The sequence below is a fragment of the Mastigoproctus giganteus genome, chromosome 3 (assembly GCF_048544385.1).
Source record: "Mastigoproctus giganteus isolate SK-2022 chromosome 3, ASM4854438v1, whole genome shotgun sequence".
Lineage (NCBI taxonomy): Eukaryota > Metazoa > Arthropoda > Arachnida > Uropygi > Thelyphonidae > Mastigoproctus > Mastigoproctus giganteus.
The window spans coordinates 207,467,943-207,494,044 of record NC_143577.1 but is presented as its reverse complement, the minus strand read 5'-3'; the positions used below and the strand labels follow the sequence as shown (position 1 = coordinate 207,494,044).

The following is a 26,102-nucleotide window of genomic DNA, read 5'->3' as shown; positions in this document are numbered from 1 at the left end:
TTGTTGTTGTTATTTGGTTTTTAGGAGCATTAGCAACTAAGGCCATATTGCTCCGGGAATATGCGGTGGTCATTCCCTGACCTTTCCGCATCCTCCGTATTTGGTGATGACGGGCTCGAACCCCGGTCTAATCAAGAAGCGTGTGCTACGCACTGCTGCTCCTTCCAACCTGGCTATGGAGGCGCCATGATTAGTAGTATTTCTGCATATAAATATCAATTTTCGCAATGGCTAAAGTTCTCAAAGAAAAAAAAAATTTCGATCATTTTGCAAATATCAAGATCATTTGCAAAAATATTCTGTTTTTGAATTTAATAGTGAGAAATATTTACTGAAATTGAGAAAGTTGTTGATGATTTTAAAACCAGATTCAGGCGCCTCCGTAGCCAGGTGGGAAGGAACAGCAGTGCGTAGCATACGCTTCTTGATTAGACCGGGGTTCAAGCCCATCACCACCAAATATGGAGGATGCGGAAAGGTCAGGGAATGACCACCGCATATCCCGGAGCAATATGGCCTTAGTTGCTAATGCTCCTAAAAAAAAAACCAAATAACAATAACAAAACCAGATTCAAAAATAAAAATATGGGTGACATGATTAGTAGTATTTCTGCATATAAATATCAATTTTCGCAGTGGCTAAAGTTCTCAAAGAAAAAAAAATTTGATCATTTTGCAAATATCAAGATCATTTGCAAAAATATTCTGTTTTTGAATTTAATAGTGAGAAATATGTTACTGAAATTGAGAAAGTTATTGATGATGTTAAAACCAGATTCAGTGATTTTAAAACAATTGAAGACATTGTTCAATATATTTCTTATCCATTTAATGTTGACTTAGATATGAAACAAATTGCAGAAAAAATCTCTGAGATTTTTCACATTCAGAAAATATTACTTGAAAATGAAATTATTACATAGAAAAACGATAACTTCTTAAAAGCCAGATCATCAGAAAAAGACTTTTGGAAATATGTTTGCTGAGAAAAGTACCCAAATTGTAAAAAATTAATTGAACTTTTAAATTCTTGTTTTGGTTCCGCATCTCTATGTGAATTGGCCTTTTCGTATTTGAAACAAACAAAAACGAAAAATTGCTCTACTCTTACGGACTTGCATACAGAAGATTCTCCAATTTTGCAAACTTGGCAGATGACATGAAGACACAAACTTCACATAAATTAAAAATTTAAAATAAGAATTCTGAATTGTATTTAATTTTAAAATTTATAAACATCATTTTTCAGTATGTGTTGATTAACTTTTTTAACCATGTACAAAGAAATTCTTGAGATGGTATATCGCGGCACATTTTGAAGAAAAAAAGTAGATAGCATCACAAATTAAGTTGGTCACCCCTGGCATATAGTATAGGAATCGTAGGGTTTTAATTCTGGTAAATAAGTAGCTCGTAGGTTCTAATCATGTAGGTTTGTTGTATATTTTTTTCTTTTAGCTAAGAAATTATTTCTATTAAGACTAGAAATTAAATTTCTAGTCTTGTTACACATTATACACATTATTGCATTTAGGTTTCTATCAGTTTAGTTTATTATTCTCAAGTTAAACTGAATTTAAATGGAAAACATGTCTCAGACTACAAGCTACAAAGCAATGGGCTCAAAGCAGTGAGAGTGCTGTGGCTTGGGAGAGAACTGAAGGGTGCGGTTCTCCTATGAATCATGGCCTAACGAAACATGCTACTTGTTCGATGTTTGCAGACCTAACTGGACTGGGACATGATACAGCCAAGGGTGTGTGTTCGGTGCAAAGAATATGCAGAAATTAGGCATGAACCCAGCGATCTGACAGGCATTTATGAGAGCTTGAACAGGGTAGATGCCATCGAAGGAATTAAAATACCTGCCCAACTCAATGCCAGAGCCCTGACTTGTGCATCAGGCAACATAGTGACAATCCCCAAAACAGAATGCACTATGTTCCACAGGAGGTAGTTATTGTCTGCAACTCTATTGTCAGGGAAATGGGAAATATATTGTACAAAAAAGGATAGATGGAATAGGACTAGGGAATGTCTGCCAGTGGCAAAAGTACTTTGACGTTGTAGAGCAGATATAATTTTTTAAGGGATATTATTATATGCTTAGGTACTAATGATATTAAGAGTAGGAAATCTGAGGACTTACTTAACATATACAGGGCAATGTTAGTAAAAATTTATGAGGTAGGATTAAATGTGTCTGCAATCCTGCCTAGACATGATAGGAGAGAGCATATGTTGAGAGCCTTCTCGATAATTTTGGCCCTGGAGACTGTGCAAGGCTCATGGGGTAGAATTTTTCATGGAATAGTCTGTACTTGTGAACAGGAGAACCTATTTTTACAGGGACAGGATACCCTTAAATAGAAAAGGCGCAAGAATATTCACTGATGCTATCACATCAATGTTAGGTGGACCGGAAAACTGATAGCTTGGGGGATACACAGACCAATAGATTAGCTAGAGCCACAGGCAGAGATGAAGGTTATCCTTGCACTACTTCTATTGGAACATGCAGCATCCTGGAAAGCAAAGTGCAGAGATTTCTAGCTGTGCTGTGGGTCATCATGAAACATGATTATCCCATTGTATAAGGCAGTGGTTAGGCTGCATCATGAGTACTGCATACAGAACTGGAGGCGTCATTTTAGGAAGAATGTATATTTACTGGAACAAGTGCAGAGAAGGGTAGTGAGATTGGCGAAGGGAATGAAAAAGTAGTCTTACCAAGGTATGCTTCAATTCTGCAAATTGCAGCATCTGGAAACTAGGCACTTGTGAGGCGATCTGTTTAAGGCTATGAATAGATGGGGCATTTTTTTTTTTTTTTTTTTGATAATGCTTTATAAGACGTTTGCTTTCTTGCATCATATACTACTACTACTGACAATAATAATATATATTGCACTCTTAATCATTGCATCTGAGATTTTCCTTACCACTGAAGTCAGACTAACCAGTCTGTTGTTACCAATTTCACTCTTAGAATAACTTTTATATATTGACAATATATTATCACTTCTCCAACCAAAGGAGTCTCTCTTGAGTACAGTAATGTCCTCATAATTAACTTCAGGAGCCTAACTCTCCTTTAGGCTCAAAGATTTTTCTAATAAACAGTCATCTGTAATTTCAAAATTGATAATTTTTTTTGTCTCAGCCTCACTTGCACAGCCTCTCCTCAACATGCTCTTTCTTCAGTAAAGACTTATGCAAAATACCTATTGAATTCATCAGCAAAATCAGCTGAGTCAATCTAAAACTTTCCCACATGCAGCACACATGGGTCAAATCTGATTCATCTTTTTCTTTGTATTCACATACCTGAAAAACTTCTTGTCCCCATTCTTTGCTCTCTGTTAACCAGTGCTTTCTCATACTCAGCCTTGGCTTCCCTGTCCTTATATGGCATACTATTACAGATCAGCTTGTAACTGTTGTAGGCTTCAGTACTTTTCCTCACTCTGTATCTTTACAATGCTATCTTTTTCTGCTCTGTTAGAGTTGCTAACTCCAAATTCAACCATCTTGGCATCCTCGTGGTATATTTTCGTAATGGCATATATGCATTCATGGCTTCTGTGATACAGCTTTAAAGGTATTCCATAATTCTAATATATTTTCCTTCCCTCTGCAGTTCACCCAATTAATAGACTGTGTATCTATTAAATGTTTATCTAATCTAATTTAATTAAATTAGAAATTAAAACCCATGCCTTTAACTACTGCAACATCTTTCTTCATATTCCAACTAACAACTGCACGATCACCACCTGCCAATGGCTCCTGTACTGTAAGTCCTGTTATGTCATCTGATTTGTAATAAGGAGGTCAAGAATATTCTTACCCATAGTATTTTCTCTGACTTGCTGGTACAGATAATCATCTAGTTTATTTTAAAATTTGTGTTCCCCATGCCGAGTTTCCCCTCCTACTTCTTCCAATTAATTTGGGGAAGATTGACGTCGCCCATAATAAGACATTCACACTTGCTTGCCTATTCCATCTGCACACAGAAACTCTCATCACACTCTTCACAATCCTCTGCTCTGTAGATTGCTTCCACTCTTAACTCTACCTTCGCTTCCATCTAACTCACACTACACAGTTTCTGTGTTGGCAGGTGTAACTTCTGACTCAGCAAAAGCTCTTTTCATGCTCAGGCTGCTTTTGATAAGAAGCATTACCCTACTATCTCTTCTGTCTTCCTTATCTTATGTATTGAAAGGCTTGTGCTGAGAAAAATTTTGCTGCATAAGCCTTGCAATCTTTTCAGGGCTGAATTTATTGAGAAAGTTCTTATCGTGCATTTTTTACTCCCATGCCTTGGTAAAATTCTACACTTAACTTGCAGCTTTTTCTACCCTCATAACTATGGAAGAAAGTCTCAGATGTGTATGTCTAATTATAGTGCCTACATACATAAATTACTATTTCATTTTGTGTCCTTAAAAAATAATTATTTTTATTCTTTCTACGATATCACTAACTTAGGCTGCTGTCAGACATGTCCTCATCTGAATTTTTGCTTATTTCTCTCTCTCTCTCTCTCTCTCTCTCTCTCTCTCTCTCTCTCTCTCTCTCTCTCTCTCCCTCTCCCATCATATGTCCAACTATGGTGAACTCTGCATACATGGTGCATGCTTGTATACAAGCAATGAGGTCTTATTCATATAATTGCAATAAGGTCTTATCCAGGATGTAGAGCTGCTAGAATGAGTACAGAGAAGGGCAATGAGATTGGTGAGAAGAACAAAGGGGTGCTCTTACCAAGAAAGACTTCAGTTCTGCAAATTACAGCATCTGGAGACTAGGCACCTGTGAAGTGATCTGATTAAGGTGTTTAAGGCTTAGAATGGTTTGAGCAAGCTCAATGCTGATGGGATTCTTCCTCTTGCTCAGACTATACACTTGAAGGGAATAAATTCAAATTGAGGAAGAACAGTTGCAGAATAGATGTGCGAAAATTTGCCTTTAGCCAATGAGTGGTTGACTGCCGGAACAAACTTCCATTTGGTGTTTGGAAGTTGATAGCCTAAATAAATTCAGGGGAGAACTAGACAAACTTTTGGAGGGTATTGGATAGGTGAAATGGGTATTTTTTTCTAATGTATTTTGTGTGTATTTTTTGCTAATGTTGTATGAAGCTTGCTTTCTTGCATCATATGCCACTGCTAATCCATGGTGCATTCTCATATATATGCAGGACATGAAATAAGGTCTTATTCGTAAAATTTCATTTGGCAACTTACCCGTGAGTGAAAGCATTTGCACTTGCTCTGCTGCTCCAGTCCAAGTTGCAATTTTTGTTAAAAAAAAATTAAATTAAACACACTAATATTGGGGGAAGGGGACATAAGTCACAAAAGTGTGGCTCTGTATATACCAAATGAATTATTGAATTTTTATCAGTAGGTTTTTGTGTTTTCATCAGTTTTGCATGATTAGTTGTGCATGGTTTTTGAATGTTCTTACCTTGAAGAACAGCATGTGTTGGTGTGTATTTTCTATGGGCCAAAGGACATTTGGCTAAAGATATTCACAAAGATATTTGATAGTTAGGACAATGCCAAGACAGGATGTCTGATGGAAAATGCAAGCAATGCAATTTTGGTCATAGTAGAATCAGTGATCTGAGCTGATAGATGGATAAGGATCAAAGATACAGTAGATGTTATAGGACATTTTCATGGTTCACCCTATAGCATAATGTATGATCATCTCAAATTTTGAAGGTGTACACGTGTTCTTCTTTATTCTCCAGCATAACCACCATCTCAGAGGAATTTACAGTAAATCATGAATATAATCATTAGTCGTATTTAGCAATCACATGGACTTGAACTATGGTCTGTTCATAGAGCATGTGCTCTATGAACTTCACTGTCACTTCTGACCACTTGGCTATGTCAGGTCATGATGGATCAGAGAACTGAAACCTGAACACAATTCATGTAGTACAGGAATTGCAATTTCTGTGGGAACTTTCACCCTACAACCTTGTAGTGATTCCCTATGTTTGGGTCCACTTAAACAACAATAAATAGCAAAAAAAGTTTTTCTGATGATGCAGAGGTTCAAAATGATGTCTATCACTAATGCCTTTTTATGCAGTAGGTTTTTAAATTTTGACAGCTATGGGAAAATATATAAATGGTTTTGGTGGTTGTGGTGAAAAAACCTATGTACAGATCAATTTCCTGTTTGCCAACCCCCCCACACACTTTTTCTCCCTCTCTCATTTGTAACTTGGTCCTGTCATTTTTCCATCTTTTAATTTAATTTAGTTTTCTTAAAACACATTATTTCTGGAGATTTTATAGGAGTCTTTTATTTTGAATTCCTGACTTTAGAATACCTTGGTGAAATTGATTAAAACCAAATCTTTTCTACTCTAATAAGGTATTATGTTTTCCAGGCTGTAATGAAAAAATTGAAAGAACAAGATGAAGCAAATGATATAAACGAAATAGAAAGGCATGACCTGCCTCTTCTCATGGTTCTGGGTAAGAGTTTATTTAAATAATAATAATAATAATAAATAGTTTTATATACTGTACATATATACTTATACAGTAACACCTGAAAAATACAGACTTTTTGAATAGCAGCAGTGCGTAGCACACGCTTCTTGATTAGACCGCGGTTCGAGCCCGTCACCACCAAATACAGAGGATGCGGAAAGGTCAGGGAATGACCACCACATATCCCGGAGCAATATGGCCTTAGTTGCTAATGCTCCTAAAAACCAAATAACAAACAAACTTTTTGAATACTTCAAGGACAGAAGGAAAATAGGCTGGGTGGACTTTAAAAAAAAACACCACAGACATTGGATTTATGCATTATGTCCCATTAATAATTTCCAAACACCAATTTCTTTCTGTTTACGTATATCCTAGAATGTCGCATCCTTGCTGTGTATTTGTAACATAAATATTTTGTTCATTGCAATGTATATATTTTATAAAGTATTCATTTTGCCGAACACCCAATACTAGTACATAGTATTGTGTATGGTACTTAATAGTATAGTAGTATGTATTTATCTTTTAAGCAATTCAATTGCTAAAATCATATCACACTATTTGTTTCTCATATTAAAAAAAAATATCAACAATTTTAACACAAATTTTTAAGGTCACTGATTCGAATGCTGTCTCTGGCACTGCTCAAATCTCTGGCCTTTATTTCTTAGGCAGGTACATGATGGACCAGTCCAAAAGTACTGGTTAATATTATGGCTTAATGCTGGCAACTATCTGGAGATTATATGGCTACTGCATTTATCTAATAAAAATAAAAAAATTACTCCTGAATGCTTACGTTATATGCATAACCTTTAAAAAACTGTAATTTTCAAAAATCCTGCATGTGCTGAATCCTGAGGATGGTGAATTTATGAGGTTCTACTCTATATATGTACATACGTATACTTACCAGTGATTAGCATAATCAAATGATTTCTATAATCAAGAGATTTCAATAATCGAAATAATTAAATGATTAGTAATTATAATAATATACATAATAAGTTATAATAATTGAATGATTAATAATTACTACTACTAATCATTTGAATGATATCAACCGAATGATTGCCCTAAATAAAATAATTGATTATGACTTCTCATTATACCCATCACTAATAAACATATAAATATATATACATGTATATACAGGATGTTTCAAAATTATGTATGCATCAATTTAATTTTCTTAAACACATTTTGTAGCTTAAAAAATATACAATTGTTTTACAATAATTTAATTTTTGTTTTATTTTATAGATACCTCTAAAACGATGGAGAGTATCCAATTAAGTTTTGAAGAAAGAAAGGCAATTATAAAATGATATTGTAAATATGAAAATATCAATGAAGTTCAGCATGCTTGGAAATCACGATATGGAACAAAAGCAGCCACGCGTTTAACAATTACTCGTTTGCCGGATAAATTTGAGGAGCATGGAACCATTCAGGCTATCAGTAACTTAGCATATGACAGGAAGAGGGCATAAAAAAGTGAAAAGGTTGAAGCTGTAAAAATGCAATCTTGTGCACCCCAAGAAAATCAACAAGACGGTGTTCACAAGAGCTAGGTTTAAACCATACAAGTGTTTTTAGAATAATGAAGGAATTAATAATCGCACACAGCAGTGCGCAATTATCTTGACAGTGAATTTCACGATCAATGGATAGGTCGTCGAGGGAGTGCGTTTGAATATCCTCCAAGGTCGCCAGATCTCACCCCTTTAGATTTTTTTGCTTGAGGATACTTGAAAAATTGGGTTTACAGTCAGAAACTGGAGAGATTGTGGATGAAACAAGAAGCAGAAAACATTTCACCTGATTTGTGCATTTCAGTATGTAGATCTGTTGGAGATAGATGCCATCCATGCATTAATGCTGATGGAGGGCATTTTGAACAATTAAAGTAAAGCTTTATTGTTGTAAAAAAAAAAAAAAACTGCTTTTTGTCTTCAACGTATCAAAAAAAATGTAAATTTGTATATATTGTTCATTAAATATAAATTTTTAAAGTGTGTATACATAATTTGGAAACACCCTGTATGGAATAAGCATGGAATATTTTATTTCTTGATAGATCACCCACAAAGAAAATGTCTCATTTAAAGACATAATTAAAGCTAAAGTTATATACATTATTATATAGAGGCCAACTGAAATCTCAAGAAAAATTTTTGATATTTTGATTTCTATTATGAAAAACATTCGTATTTTTTATTTAATAAATTTTGACAAATTTTGGTTAAAATATATTTTGAAAAACAGCAAATTTCTGTATAATTGAATTTTGCATATTATTTATTTAGATAATGATGAAAATAAAGAGAGATCATTATTTCCAACATATTCTGTGCTTTCAAGCATCACTGAACACCTCTCAAAGGAATCATCCAGAACACAGGCAAAATTGTCTTCTTCCTTTACATATCAGATGCAAAATTTACTTGACATGTGAGTAAACATTTGCACACTTTATTAAAATAATAAGATACAAGCTATCATCTTATTTAAATTAACATCAGTGTAATAATTATGACATTTCTATTGCTTATGAGTTTATATTTTGTTTTGTTTTTTTTGTTAGCTCATTTTGTTTATTAAATTATAGTAAGAAAATTAAATATATGAAAATATATTTTCATATATTTAATACAAAATTTATAAATATTATCTAAAATTTTATATATTTTATCTACAAAATTTCTTTGTTAATAATGTCCCCATCCACTTTATTTAAATTATTGTTCTTGGGGAAATCGTCAAATAGTTTTGTGGAATTTGAACAGAGAATTAATTAACATGATGTGGTAATAAATAAGCTTAATGAAATTTTCACTAAATGGCTGGTACACCTCAAATATCTTGAAGTAGTGTACTTATATCTTTTCATTGATGTTTTGAGAAACAATGAAAATTAATCAAAATGTCACAACAAAACATGAAGACAGAGGTAGAAAAATATTTTAGAAATGATTAGCATTAGCATTTAGCATTAGTAGAGGCATTTGATGCAAGAAAGCAAGCTTATGCAGCATCAGCCAAAAAAAAAAAAAAAAAAAACCCACTTCCACTTCACCCCTCTGTTCGTTCAAAATACCTGTCCAGCTGAGCCTTAAACTTATTTAGGCTATCAACCTCCACCACAAGGGATGGAAGTCTGTTCCACCAACCAACCACCCGCACGTCTATCCTACATCTGTCTTTCCTCAATTTGAATTTATGCCCTCTCAGGTGATTTTTCTGAGCTAGAGGAAGAATCCCATCAGCATTGAGCATGCTTAAACCATTCAAGGCTTTATACACCTCTATCAGATCACCTCGCTGGTGCCTAGTCTCCAGACACTGTAATTTGCAAAACTTAAGCCTTTCTTCGTAAGAGCACCCCTTTGTTCCATTCACTAATCTTGTTGCCCTTCTCTGTACTCGTTCCAGCAGCTCTACATCCTTCTTGAAATGAGGTACCTGTATACAGTACTCTAGATGTGGCCTGACCATCGCCTTATACAATGGAATAATCACCTCCTTATCCCTGCTGGAAAAATTCCTGTATATCATTGACAATACTCCATGAGCTACTCTTGCAGCCCGTCTGCACTGCTCAGAGAACTTCATATCTGCCTGCACAACCACCCCCAAGTCCCTTTCATTCTCTACCACTGTCAGTGTAGTACCACAGAGTTGATACGTTGCTCTGGGGTTGCTGTTTCCCATGTGTAGTACTTTACATTTATCAATGTTAAACTTCATTTGCCACCTCTCAGCCCATCTGCTCAACCTTTCCAGATCCTGTTGCAGCAGCATAGTGTCAGTAGTGTCCTTGACAACCCTGCCAACCTTTGTATCGTCTGCAAACTTGGACATTAAGCCCGATATACCATCATCAATATCATTTATAAATACAGAAAACAATAATGGACCCAACACTGAGCCCTGAGGGACTCCACTAATAACATCAGTCCACGATGAGCAGTGTCCATTGATTACCACTCTCTGTCTTCTCCCCCTCAACCACCCCTTTATCCATAGCAGCAATTTGCCTCCAATGTCACACTGCTCCAATTTGTGTAGCAGTCTTCCATGTGCAATGGTATCAAAAGCCTTTCTAAGATCCAAGTATATAATATCAAAGTTATTCCCTGCATCCAGTTCTTTTGTGACTGCATCATAGTATCCAATCAAGTTGGTCAGGCAAGACTTCCCCTTAACAAAACCATGCTGTGTCTGAGCTATAACTGAAGTCTTGTCTAAATGATCCTGCAGTGCTGCTTTAACCAGTGCCTCCATTAATTTTCCTGGAACAGAAGTTAAGCTCACAGGTCTATAATTACTTGTGTCAGCCTTTGATCCTCCTTTGTGAATTGGGGTCACATTTGCACATTTCCAGTCTATGGGTACCTCCCCTGAGTCCAAGGAAGCTCTCATAATTATGGCTAAGGGTTTGCTTACTTCCTTTGCTGCCTCCTTTAATATAACTGGATAGATCCCATCCACCCCGGGTGCCTTTCTTGTGTTTATCTTCAACAGTTTCTCCTCCACTTTACTCCCAGTTATTTCAAGATTCTGTAGCTTACTGCTAGAGTTGAATACACCTCTGGCATTCCCCTCGCTGAATAACTCCTCATGTGTGAATGTCGATGCAAAATATTCATTTAGTTTGTTAGCTACCTGAGCAGGATCATCAACAGTTGACCCGTCAATATCAAGTGGACCAATCTGATTCATCCCCTTCCTTCTAGAGTTTACATAAGTAAAGAACTCTTTGCTGTTTTTCTTTGCATCCCTTGCCAAGGATTTCTCGTAATCTGCCTTCGCCTGCCTAACCTCCTTTGTAACTTGGTTGCATATCAACTTGTATCTATCATAGGCTTCTGTGTCATGTGTTAATTTGTATGTATCCCATGCATTTTTCTTCTCTGCCATATGCCTCATTAGTTCATCTGACATCCATTTTGGCCTAAACCTTGAACAATATTTCTTAGTTGGTATGTAAAGCCTAGTAGCTTCCAAGATAAGTTCTTTGAATGCTTCCCATTTTGAATTTGCTGTTGGTAACATCATCAGTTGGTCCCACTGTATAGAATTTAAATACTGTCTCAGTCCATCGTAGTCGCCTTTACGGAAGCAATAACCCTTCCCTTTACCCCTAATGGTAGTTACCTCTTTGAGTAAATCCCACTTCAGCACACTGTGATCACTGCCACCTAGTGGTTCATTTATCTGCAGATTCTTAATGCATGAAGAATCACTGCTGATAATCAAATCAAGAGTATTACTCCCTCTAGTTGCCTCCCGAACATGCTGATGTAGAAAACAATCATCCAATAAATCCACAAAAGTCCTGCTAGTGTGTGAGTAACCAGCCCCCAAATTCCAGTCAATATCTGGGAAATTAAAATCTCCCATTATAAGACACTCTGATTTACTGGCCCACTCTATTTCCCTGTACAGTTCCTTATTATACTCATCAGAGTCATTAGGCCTATAGCACACTCCTACTCTCAATTTTGATCTCCCAATGTTTATGTCACACCAAACTGACTCCACACTGCACTGTCCAGCGATGTCGACTGGCTTCACTTCCTTGGTTTTTATGTGTTTCTTAACTAATAACATAACCCCTCCTCCCTTCCTATCCTGTCTATCCTTTCTGTAGACGTTGTACTCCCCAAATTGCAGTTCTGCATCCCTTATATCTGTGTGACACCACGTCTCTGATATCCCAACAATATCTGCCTTCGATGTTTTGAGCAATACCTGAAAGATTAAATGAAATAAGCATGATTTTTGTATCCATGTAGAATTAAAATGATTGAGGATTCAAAAAACCTTTCTAGATTGAAATAAAGTTGAAATGAATTGTATTGTTGAATTGAAATGTATATCTTTGTATATTGTGTAATTTGTTTTAATCATTTAAAAAGATTTTTTTTTTCGCACCTTGATCTTTTTTAGGTTTAGTTATATTCTACACTTTGTATATCATAACTGCCTTGAGCATTTCAAAACACTTTCAAGATGAACAACTTTAAATAAAGAGATGAATGGAGATAATATTATTTTGTATACAAGATGTATCAAAAATTCTTACCCTCACTTTTGTTTAAATGTAACAACTTCATCATCATAATCATTCAAATCTGTTATCTTCAGGTCACTGTGGTAGTACAAATCACTCCTGGACTATCAGCATTCCATTCACTGTCTTTTTTTTCCATGCTGGTCTATTTCTTTTTAAAGTTTTAGCCCTAGCTAGAGAGTAAGCCCTGTTTCTTTAAATGCTTGCTCGAAACAGTAGAAGAAAGGTACTTATTTTGCTATTTTCATTTTATTGTTCTTACTGCATGCCCATATACAGGAACTCCCCGACTTACGGAAATTTGACTTTACATAAGTTTTTGCTGGCCGGTGCAAACTTAAAAAAATCATGGAAATGTATTTTGCATCCCATAGGAATAAATGGAGGTATTGTGAAAATATCATGTGAACCCAATAACACTTTTTTTTTTTTTTTTTTTTTTTTTTTGTAATTTGTTCCACGTCCTTGGAAGTTGAAAATTTTTCGCTATATTACTAAGCTATTTATCTCTCTAAAAGGTCATATTTATAATGGAAATTGCACTACACTTTCATCGTTATCATATGTTCCCGTTATAAGAATCAATTTTGAATACCTTTGTGATATTTTTCTAAAGCACATTTCTGGAGGTCGCGAATGTAAAACAATAAAAACAATTTGCACTTTCTGGTTTATTGGGCTTTTCTGTTAGTGCATCTAATTATAAACGGGTAGTAAACTCGGTCTTATTGCAATTGTGTGGGTTTTTACGCTATTATGGTGAAATGTGTTCCCCTTCACTGAAATCTTCAATCATATAAAAAAACAAATTTTCAGAAACTTCTCTTCATTCCTATTTATGTATTACAATGATGAAGGGAAAGCAACCAACGAAAAGTGCAAGTAGTGGTGGTAGTGCCAGGAAACAAAACAAAATTGATTTAGAAATGAAGATTAAAATGATTAAGAAGTACAAAGCAGGACAAAGTTTGTCATCTATTGCAAGGGAATTAGGTCTCGCTGCTTCAACAGTGAATACTATTTTAAAGGACAGTGCATGTATAGAAGAACATGTCATCAAAGGATCAACGCACTTAAGATCAACAGTGATCACAAAACAGTGTTCAGGTGCTATATCGAAGATGGAACAGCTATTAATAATATGGATGGAAAATCAGATTCAGAAGCAAGTGCCCCTGATTCTAATGACCATTCAAGCAAAAGCAACAATTATTTATAAAGATATTAAGGATAAGTACGGTGAACCCCAACCCAAGTTCATGGCAAGCAATGGGTATTTTTAATAGGTTCAAGCATCACGATGATTTCCACAACGTTAAAGTACTTGGTGAAGTCCTCAGTGCCGATTCTGCAGCTGCAGAGAAATTTTGTGATGTACAGTAAACCCCCGCTATTCGCGGTCGCTGATTTAATATAAAATGAAACCTAAAAAAATGTGAATTTTAAAGCGCCGTAAACATTTTCCACCATAAAAAACATGGGCGTGGGTAACATTATCTTTCCTGGTCAAAACAGCACTCAGTGGGTGGAGGGAGAGGTGACAAAATCGCGAGCGTGGGTGTTTCTCGCTAATCCTTGTTCAGTATGTGTTATGCACTTGTCGTGGAAGGTTTCGTCGTTTTGCTTTTAATTTATATGCTTATAAATTGAATAAATTTATAAATTGATATGCTTACAAAAGTGATAAATCTACCATTTTGCAGTGTAAAACAGACTTTTTCGAGTCTGTTAATGGAAGAAAGTGACTTTATTGTGGACAAGTTCTTTCTAACCCGTACAAAAATATGGCTATGAATAACAAGGGAAATGTGAAAAGATCAAAGAAGGTGATGATATTAGCGAATAAAATTGAGTTATTAGACAAAATTTCTAAAAGTGTCTCCTCAGTGGCAAAACATTATAAAATCAATGAGTCAACAGTACGATCAATCAAGAAATCGGAAGAAAAAATCAGCCGTAGTGTCCGTGAAAACACGCTAATTGCTTCAAAAATTTGCTCTGTAACTCGTGATGTTAAATTAGAAAAAATGGAAAAGGCTTTAAATCTGTGGATAGAAGACCGAACTCAAAATAAAATTCCGTTAAGTTCACTCATCATTCGTGAAAACACAAAACTCCTTTATCAACACTTTAGCGAAACTGGTGATAGCACTGGCGGGATAAGTGTTTTAGCTAGCAAAGGCACTGGTTTGAAAGATTTGTTTGAAATTTCTAATAAATATTACATTTAATATTAAATTGTTTCTTATTTTCATTTCTATGCCATATGCTTACATTTCACTATGTACTGTCTATGTAAAAAAAAAAAAAAAACCGTCTATGTACATAGTCATATTATGAAAGTACATATAATACATACATGGACAAAATTTTAGACTAGTTTTTCTTATATATTTCATACTTTGGAACGGAACCCCTTTATTACTATGGGAGCCATAACTCGGTATTCGCGGCATTTCTCAGGAACGTAACCCCCACGAATAGCGGGGGTTTACTGTATTGGGAAAAATTATTGATGAAGGTGGTTATTCAACGCAGCAAATTTTTAATGTTGATGAGACTGCTCTGTATTGGAAAAAAATGCCGGATCGAACATACAGGCCCTATCTTTTGATGCCAGGTTTCAAGGCATCGAAAGATAGGGCCACACTTTTGCTTGGGGCTAATGCAGCGGGAGATTACAGATTAAACCACTGCTTGTGTACCATTCTGGAAATCCTCGTGCATTTAAGGGTATCAATAAATTCACCCTGTCCATGCATTTCCTATTGAACCAAAGAGCATTGATAATAATATCTCTCTTTGAGGACTGGTTTAAATGCTGCTTCATTCCAATATTTCTTTACAATATTTTTCATTGAAAAATATTGTAAAGAAAAGACAACAACATTCCTTTCAAGATTTTGCTTCTATTAGATAATGCTCATAGACATCCTACGTATCTAAATGATTTCAATTCGAACGTGAGAGTCATTTCTACTGCCAAACATGACTTCACTCATCCAACCTATGGCTCAGGGTGTTATTTCGAATTTAAAAGCATACTATTTGTGCATAACATTTGCTCAGGCATTGTCTGCAGTAGACGAGAAAAATTTTATGTTCAGAGACTTTTGGAAATCTTAAAATATTTACCACACCATTTTAAATATTACTAAAACAATTACTAAAAGTTGTTTAAATGGTGCCTGGAAGAAAATATGCACACAACACATAAAAGGCTTCGAAGGGTTTGAAAAAGACGAATCATATGAACTTAGTAACTTGCAGGCAGCGATAGCGAAAGAAGAAAATGCTGACGAAGCTCAACATGAACCAAATGAGGAGCTGAGACGCTTCATTACCAGAGAGATGGCAATGGCGAGGTTTGAGAAGGATGATCCTGACAGCGAACGATTCTTAAAAGTTAACAGAGGGTTGAATGATATGCTTGCTTGCTTGCTACAAAGAATCTATGATGAAAAGAAAAAAGCCACCATTCGGTCATCCATTAGTATATTCTTTTGTAAGGTTGAGCAGCTGACGACCCCTCCTCAACCTCTGCAGCAGCATACTTATCAGCTGAAGACGTTGATTCTGGCAACGATGCTCGAGAGGTAAAACTTACTGATGTTATGCCTGTCTCTTCCCTTTTTTTTGTAATTTTATAATTTTGAAATTTTTTTAAATTGCACACTTTTGTAATTTTTCCTGCACATGAGATAGAAAATTGAATAAATACAATAAATAATTCTGTTTACATGTTCGTCGAACATTTCTTTTTTGATTCAATCAATTCAGCGAGTACTGCACAAGCATGGGGGAAATTCCGACTTACGTAAGTCTAGGAGTACTCTGTTCGATTCACTTAATTTTGATTGGATATTTTTTGCTTTACCCAAGATTCTTTTTCTTATCCATTTGTAATATGATCTTACCAATTGCTTCTATCTCTTAATTTCATTTAGTTTTCTAAAACTCTAATTTCCAAAGACTAGTTTATGATCAGTCCCATTTTTATCCAGTTCTTATCAGTTACAACTAGCTTAAAACTATTGTGAACAGCTTTTTTCTCATTTTGCTTTTCCAAATGAATTTGCTTAACTGGCTTCCTATGCTTTCTGCTTTATTTTGCTGTTATTTATTTCCATGTCTAATGGTTATTATTCTGTTTTGATTTCCTTATCCATCTTCATTAAAAAATACTCTTAATGTCATAATGATTACGCTGATGCTCTTACTATACCAAACTAGTTACTAACTTTTAGAGTTTTTGGTGATTCAAAAAAGGTCTTACCATAGTCTATGATATAAATTTTCCTTGTCTCTTCCAATTTTAATAACTTTTTGTGTAGTTAATTTTCATGTAAAATTCTCTCCAACCTTTAAGTTTTAATTTTTGTTAATATTTCAGTGATGAGGCAAGAGAGAGAAAACACCTTAAAGTTTTTATGACTGTCAATGCTATTTGGTTAATTACTTGTATTTCCAGAAAAAGATTTTATGGATGCACATGATAATGATACAAAATCCATTTGTAACATGTAGTTGTGAGTGCCATTATTCTTTATGGAACTGTTGGGGGGGGGGGGGGTAATATCACTGTAGATTCTTATCAGAGTCAATTTAATGATTAAAAATTGTATGAATAACACAATAAATTTTAAAAATGTTTTGTATTCACTTCTTACATTGTCCATATATTACTCTACTGTACATTAATGGCAACTTCCAATATGTTATCTTATACATAAATGCTACACAAATTGTCATCTCTTATGTGTGTTTCTAAGTAATTATAGAGAACATTTATGATAGCTGAGAGCATGAGAGCATGAAAATAGATTTTAAATTTGGAGGAGCTCATGCTTATCAACCATTATTCTCTGATTTTAGTTTACAAAAGCTGGAATTCATATCCAGAAGTTGATGAAATCGAATCAAGTGATAAGTGAAAAGAGAAATAAGTTTTTCTAATTTTTTTTTTATTCTGATTCGATTATTAGTTTGAAATAATACTGAGAAACTGAATCAAAATAAGAACAAATTAATAATTAAAAGCATTTATGTACAAAGGTTTTGTTTTTATGAATTTTTAAAATTTTATGAAGATATTCACTCACAGATGTTTGTTAGCAAAAAAAATTTGGTGATAGACTGAAAATATTCTATTGTAATGCAATAATACTCTGAATGATTCTTAATTTGAAGAAATGAAGACCGATTCTCCAGAAACAGATAACTTCAACAATGTGCTGGATGCTTCAAATGAAAATATCCATCAACACTCACAGTTGTGTACATGACACATGCAAATAATTACAAGCCAGATCATTACATTGACTTTTGTTTAGGAGCTTGTACACACAAGAAAGACTGCAAAATTTTGAAAATATTATATTTAAAATTTAATTAGAAGTTTACTTTAAAGTGTAAAATAGTGAAAGGAGATATTTGCATTTTACCCGATGCCATGTTGAGGTCAGCACTACATATTTCTCAAGGAGCTGCAGTATTAAAATATTCCATTGAGAAACATGTCTTTAGTAGCAGCAGATCAAGAAAAATATGATTATTTACAGATTTGTGAATCTCTTAATTGGCAGTCTGTGTTGTATAGCAATGCTCCATCAACAGATAAACTTGACATTTGTCATGAAAGTTTTGAGAAAAAGCAGTGTAAGTCATTGCATTTCTCAGACGACACCCCACAGAAAACGAGGTATTGTCTATTTGACAATGACAATTTTCAATGATGGTTGAAACTGTCAGTGCCCAAAGAATTGTTCATGGAGCAGATTCCATGGTTGATGGCTTAGCAACTTCAAAAATTACTAAAAAGACAATGCACGAAATGTTTCAAGTAAAAGGAAAGAAGCTATAGATAAAAATGAATTAAACTAAAAAATTCAACTGAAAAATCACATCAGTGGGTGATGTGATTTTTCAGTTGAAGAAAAAGCTGAAATTTTGTCAGCTACAGTGTCAAAATTGTATAATTTAAAATACATTTTATAAATAAAATGTATTTATTTATTTAGTGGTAAATAAAATAAAGTTAAAAGAAGAAATGCAATTGGGGGGTGGGTGATTTTCATCCTTGAATGTTTGGGAGGGCATCCCTTCTTTTACTTCCAGTTTAGATATTAGAAATAATGAAATTTTTATTCTAAAAGTATGAAAAGATAATGAATTTGTTTTTCAGAGATTGTAATTATATTATATCAGTATATTAAATTTATATTGTTTAGTATAGTTATTTCCTGAAATGCATCCATTACACTAAACTGTTATTACCATATATGGAAAGCTTTTCTAATAAACAAAGTCAATATGAGGTGTGGCAATAAAGTTATTTCTGCACTGGTGCAATTATTTTCAGTGAGTTTTAAGATAAATAGAAGTGGTAAGTTGTAGTTCAAACTTCCTCCAACAGATGGTGGTAAAGAGATTGTCCAGTAGGCTGACAGTTTGCAATTAACAACCAGTTTTGTTAGTAGCATTAATGTTCCATGTCACAATTTTGAAACAGAGCAACATGAATCTCAAATATCAAACAAATACCCAATTTTGTTTTAAACTGGGAAAATCTGCAACAGAAACATGAATTGTTAAAAACTGTTCATGGTGATGAAATGTTAAGTTGTACCAGTGTGTTTGAATGGTATAAGCATTCATTGTGAACATCTTCACATCCATTCAAAGACAGTGGGGATGTTTGTAATGACCCAAGAAGTGGGGTCCATCAACCTCTCAAAATGAGGACAGAATTGCAAAAGTTTGGGAAATTGTGGCAAGATAATGTTGTTTCACTCTGTGAAAATGCTATCATTTTTATCCCTTTCGCCCGCTTTTAAGAAGCATTTATTCCTCAAAGTGCCCTATACTTTTTCCGCAGCCTGTATAACTAAAGTTGCATCACTTCATCGGAATTTGTTGCGTTTCACTTTCGTTTTGGCACCTGCAACCAGCACCGCCCCAGGGGATGCAGTAGCTGAAATATTATACATCCGTTAAGTGTCTAGTCAATTAGTGACGCCAGGTCCCTCTCCTGATAGCAGGTAGGCAGGCAGTAATAGCCCCAAGAACGACGAGGGGAGAACGCGGCTTTTGTCGAAGAAAGGTGATTAAGCAGAACAAGAGACATATCTTACACAATCAGATCCGATAAACATTGACTGTCATTTCAAAATTCCATACATAAGTGTGTCGATTTATGTTCGATGACTGCAATTGTAAAACAAAAGAAACTGCCCTACACAAATATGAGATTTCCCTTCTACATATATCATTTTTAGTAGTGTCAAATCCCAAAAGTTGACAGTCGCCAAGTGTAATTCTTTGCCCCACATAATTAACCCGTGAAATCAGAACAGGTCATAGGAAACTTAGGAAGGGGGATGCAGGGATATATATATGAAAAGGGTATAGAAAACGAGACCTTCTTTGGCTAGATTTTAGAGCGTGCAGATTTGTGAGAGGAGATTTGAAAGTCGGTGGATGAGATTCAAGAGTTCAGAGAATTGAAGAGTTTTCTAGAAGCCGAGTGTAGTCAACAGAGCTGTGAAGAGCACCAGAATAAGAAAATCGAGGAAGATCTCAGATCATGTCGATTGAACAGGCATCCCCAAAACTGTATTTATGGAGCGGAAAGCCATAGCCAGAAGTGCAGAAGGAGTACGACGATTTGTTGGTAAGTTAACTGGCATTTTTTAGAACAAACCAAACCCGACTACTCAGGTAATGAGACTTAATGACCTAGTTGTCAAAAATACTAATTGTAATTGTTTAATTGACATGCTTCCCTATTCCAGCAGTAGAATAGTTGTACGCCAGTCATTGTGAGTACTCGTGAGAGTAATGGTGGAAGTGCCAACACGAAGAACACTGTAAAATTGTAATACTAGTAGCAGCAAGATTATACCTGCTATTCAGTTAGTTTCCAAACAATCAATTGCCAATTATGCTAAAACTTTGACCAGATTCTTTTGTAACTATTTGTATGACTTATATGTGTAATAAACCTTGTTTTGTTGATCATTTTGCCTAGTGACATTTCTCTGCTACACATAATTCACTGAGTAGACCATTGATTTTGAACCATAGTTAAGCGGCCCTCAAAGATCCAATTACAAAGAAAGGTTTTTTAGTGAAATCACAGCGCAATCTTCGATGCTGCGAGCTTGCTCTCAGTGTCAATCTGAGTGAGTCTTGAGGGCACAAGATTAGTCCTAATCAAAACTGCTGGACTATCATATGAAACCCAGGTTTTCTGGATACACATATTAGCGTGCGTTCTTACCGGCAGTTGTATAATTCACAGAGAGCTTCAATTGATGGCAAGACTGAACCAGCAGCAGCACATGGGTAAGCGCACACGCTATAACAGAAAGAGCTGGGGAACAACTCTTTGAATGATGGTTGAGTTGAATGTGAATAAGGAGGTAGTTTGTCAAATTCTGCATGAAGATTTAGGGAAAAGGATGATCTGTGCAAAGTTGTTGTTGCAGTCTCACGGATGAGTAGAAGCAACAAAGCATGTCATCGTGTGAAAACTTCATCCAGACTTGTCAAGACAATACTAATTTCCTTGGCTATATTGTCACTGGAGCATTGGGTGTTTCAGTATGACCCAGGGACAAAGCATCAGAATATACAGTGGACTTCAAAATCACCACCAAGGCCCAAACATTGCATTTACAGAAGTCCAGGATCAAGACAACAAACAAGGTATGGTTCACAAGGACTTTAAAGGGAGAGAGAGAGAGAGAGAGAGAGAGAGAGAGAGAGAGAGAGAGAGAGAGAGAGAGAGAGTCAGTGCTGCATTCTGTGTATAGGTGCTTCAAAACCTACTTTTTTTTTTTTTTTTGTTAGTTGTTGATGCATCGGCTTCTGTGGCCATAATGCACCTCCCAAAGTTTTTGCATTTTACTGTGATCCAAGCCCGAGGCGGGATTTGAACCTTCAACCTTTGGGTTTCCAGGCAGGCACTTTACCCACCTGGCTAGCGCCCGGTTGGCTCAAAGCTTACTGAACTGTATTTCCTGGGTGAGGCTGTAAGTTTGAGAGAAAGGTAGCTGGTTCTTGTTGCATGACAGTGCCCTCTCCCATTCTGCACTTGTTATGAAAATAGTTCCCACATTAATCAATGATTAAAAATCTGAAATTTTTTTACCCTCAGTTTCAAATTTCATCAAAGTATGTGAAACTTGAGATAAATTTTGAAATAAACCTAAAAATGGAAGAAACTGCTAGTATTGAATATATATATCCTTATTTTATTTTTTAATAACATTATTATAATTAATAAGCAGAAATGAATGTGCATGTTTGAAATTTCATAAACTCATAGGTTTTAAACTGAAAAATGAAAGAGACTAAGAGATTGTATGTCTAGAACTTATTTTTTTGAAGTTTTCAGCAGAATTAATTTGTTTATTTTTTGTTGCTTTGAAAATAAAAGGTGTGTTTTAAAAATTAGATTTTTTTTTTATTAAAATTTAAAAAGTACAATGAGTACTGCAATCCATTAAGAAAAGATGAAATATTGGCACTGTTTAAACAAAACCAAAAACATTTTCCAAAAATTAAAAACAAAAAAAAAAAAAGTTGGACACCTGTCAGGTGATATAACACTGTTTTTACTAAATTTTGGATGCCACCACTACCACTGGGTATAATTATATTACTAATAGCAGTTAAAAATTGAAAACAAGATTTAAAACTGTGAAATTAAAGTGATTGATTTTTTCCCCCCCAATAGGGAAAGTAATATTGAAACACTTGAATTTTTAACTGCAAAGGATAGATGCACTTTTAAGGATGAGCTGAAATCGAATTTTAGGAACCTCAGTGATGTAATCAATACATTGAAGTGTAAATTAGGAGTCCTCGAAGAAGATCTAACAGATATTATAAAAGAAATTGAAGAAAGGAAAAGGGTAGGCATACTTTTTCCTAAATGTTAATTTTCAAAATCTGTAAAATCAGCTATTATCTTAAGATGGCAATTAATGATAAGAAAAAAAAGTTCCTCATTTGCAATATTTCTTATTTTTTGAATATTAGAAAATATCCAAAAAATAAGCATATTTCATAGCTTTATCTTATGCTTTGGCAAAGCTTGTGAATTTAGAAGGCAATGTATAGGTAGTCTTTTGTTTGAAGGATTCCAGTTAATGATTTATTTTATACTTCATAGCTACTCTTTCTATCTTCTTTAGACTACAAAATGCCTTAATCCACACATTGCACCAGTGATGACACACTGGGGCATAAAACTATGAATGAAATTTTATACTCATTATTTTGTGTATAATATCACTTTCGTTATTCCAAAAAGTTTGAAATATTTTAATCCTAATCTGTTATACCCAGTGGGTGCACTGTAATAGTACACATCAGCCTTTCAATCACTACCTTCCTCTTTGCTATTGCATTTCCTATTAGATCTTTAGCCTGAGCTGAAATAAACTCCCTTTCCTCTGAAGCTTGTATGAACCCTCCTTTCTCTTAAATCTACATCTAAGATTGTTGTCATTAATTTTTCCTTTATATATCTGGTTAGCTAATCTTCCTTCTCTTACCTCTGAATATTTGTTACTATAAAGTTTTTTCTTATTTCCACATTTGAAATATGGTCCTGCCATTGCTTCCATCTATTAGTGTCGTGTATTTTTCATACGGTTCTAATTTTTAATCAGTTCCTTTATTTCTTACCCAGCTTTGCACTCCATTAGTTAAAATAGGCTTAAAATATGAGAACTACCCAAAAGTAATGCACACTATATACATACTCCTTGCTCCATATGCCTGTGCAATTGACATTTATCAGGATAATAATCTGAAGTTTAACCTCAACATTAGTTGCTTGAAACAGAGCTCCTGCAATGAATGAAAGCCTTCATTGCAGGAGCAATGAAAGCTTTTAAAAATGGATGGTAATATTGCTTCAGGTCAGATTAAACATCTTTTTATCAAAAACTTTGTGGTTGAATGCCAACACAAATTTATGAATTGTTGTGGGAAGTTCGTGTGTGTGTGTGGTGAGTTAACAGAGTGTAGCATAATTTCATGTTAGTCTCAAAGGTTTCATCAAGGTCAGAACTGTGTTGAAGACAAGCAATGCTAAAATAGACTGAAAACATCTACGGACAACACATTAACAGTCATTATTACCACCATTTTGGTGGGAAGGCAAATATGTGACCTGCGAAGAAATAGCCAACAAAAATGGAATATTGAAATCATCTTTTCACCAAATTTTAACTGGGCATGTACCTTTTGTTTTTTACAAAAACAAAAGGTAAATGCCCAGTAGGTCCATATTTGCTTGTCAGATGAACAACATAGTGTAAAGAAATTTCAATACAGCTACTTGCATATTAATGACAAGGTGAAGAGTTTTAATAAAATGCATCGTTGCCATTTGTGAGACATGGGCACGTGATTTGAACCGGAACTGAAGACACAATCTCAGTGGAAGCATCCATCTTTGCCATGCCCCTCTAAATGTCGATGGCAACAACCAAAGGTGAAACAAATAGTCAGTGTGGACTGTGGTTACGAAGTCATTATTGCCACTGGTCGTGTGCTATTTGGAAGATCAGTAACCACTATGCAACATTTCTTCCTCAGAAATTATGCTTGAATTTGTCTGAAGTGGCCAAAGATGTTGGAAGTACAGCTTGTTTTCACCAATCACAAGTGGGATATGAATAATCTATTCCCCAAGATCAAGAGACCATTGTGAAGACAGATTTGTCTTTAGAAGCATGAGGGCAGTTGTGATCCAAGGCAATAGACAGTTAAATGGCATGAAAGATTTTTACACTGAAGATTTTTAATATAAGTTATGTTACAATATAAATTGATTTTAAATTAACCACGTTTGTGCATTACTTTTGGGATAACCCTTATATATATAGGGAATGTGCAAGATTTAAAAGATGAATGTTTCTTTTGTTCTAGGTGCAGCAAGAAGATCCTCTGAAATCAGAAGAAAATGGTTTATTTGTAGATTTTTTTACTAATCCAAAGCAACTAGTGAAGAAAGTTGAAACGCTACAAAAGAAGTTAGAAAAATATGCACAACAATAATCTGACATGCATATGTTAGCTAATAATATGAATCAACTTCCTAGAGAGGCATTTGTATATAATGATTTATATTGAATAGTGCTTTTATTTAAATTCCTGGATGTAATGTATTTTGCATTGTTCATTTCACTTTTTTCCTCCCTTTTGGATAAATTTGAGAGAATCATAGTATTTAGTGTAAATTTAAATCTGTTCACACAAAAAATATGGTAATGTAAGCAAAGTTTGGCTATAATAAACAGGATTGGTTAATAAAAGTGAAGGGCCTGAATTTATGCAATGGAAAGAAATATTTGGCTAAAGTTTTTTTTTTTTTTTTTTTTTTTTTTATATATAAACTGGCAAGTGTGACTGATAGCCCTACTCTTTCTTTCTGACAAAGTGAAGATAGTACACTGGTGTGCAAAACTTAAGGACCAGTCCAGTTTTCACCTGTAGCTTCTCATAGGAGTGGCCTGGATATGGGAAAAGCATACCAAAGGAACCTCGTGAGGTACAGAAATGAAGGAAACAACAATGGCACCGTTGTTGTGTCGGTACCAACAATGGAAACAAAATAGTACAGAGGGACTTTATTCAAAATTGACAACATAGCACTGGCTGCCATGATACAGATGCATCACTGCCAAAGATGGAACAAAGGGAAGAGGTGGTCCTCAGTAGGAGATATGGCCACCCCTAATGTCGATGCAGGCTTTGCACCACCTGTCCATAGAACAATGTTGTTGATAAGTTCTTGCGGTAATTCAGTCCTTGTGTTCGATGCACCACTGTAAACGGTGTCTCCAATGGGCAGGTGCTAAAGGGACACACTGTACTGGCCATCTGGCAAACAGTCCACCAGGTGGAGTCACCTGGCCACAGTAAACTGCAATATCCTGCGTCCTGTGCAGCTGGTTTGCAATGGATCCCGCTGTCTGGTGTCGGTCCCTCTTGGCCTGTAGGAGTATATGGCGGTCATCATTGGGCATTGTTTTTCATGGACGACCACCACTGGTCCTTCGAACAGATGTACCTGTCGTTCTGAAGGCTGACCACGCACGTGAGACAATGCTATGGGTGATACTGAACTCTGCAGCCACACTCCTCGCACTTCGACCTTCCTCAAGCTTCCCAATTATTCAACCCTGGATAAAGTCATCCAAATGTTGTGTACTGCCCATTTTGTTGTCTGTAGCACTGTATGAAACCAATCGAACATCTATAACAATCATGCTCACCATTCAGTAATTTGCACTAACTGCTGCTTTCATCTGTTTAGGTTAGCCCTCTCATCACGATTCAAATTTTTGCATGTGCACCAGCTTTCTACTGAACGACCACAATTATGCAAATTGCCACAGGCTATTTCGTTTGATTTTGTGGTTGAACCTTTAGAAATAGTGTTGGTCCTTAAGTTTTGCACACCAGTATAT

At 35.2% G+C, this 26,102-nt stretch overlaps 1 protein-coding gene across 1 annotated transcript in view; it reads left to right on the top strand.

The window, feature by feature from the left end:
- The window catches only part of LOC150088634 (HAUS augmin-like complex subunit 3), a 142,322-nt gene extending 117,635 nt beyond the window's left edge, over positions 1 to 24,687 (top strand). The window contains exons 10-13 of the mRNA XM_090370276.1: positions 6,422 to 6,509; positions 8,840 to 8,984; positions 22,352 to 22,529; positions 24,559 to 24,687. Of these exons, the coding sequence (XP_090226402.1) occupies positions 6,422 to 6,509; positions 8,840 to 8,984; positions 22,352 to 22,529; positions 24,559 to 24,687 (540 nt within the window). The remainder of the gene's footprint in view (positions 1 to 6,421; positions 6,510 to 8,839; positions 8,985 to 22,351; positions 22,530 to 24,558) is intronic.
- Positions 24,688 to 26,102: the final 1,415 nt, after the last annotated feature.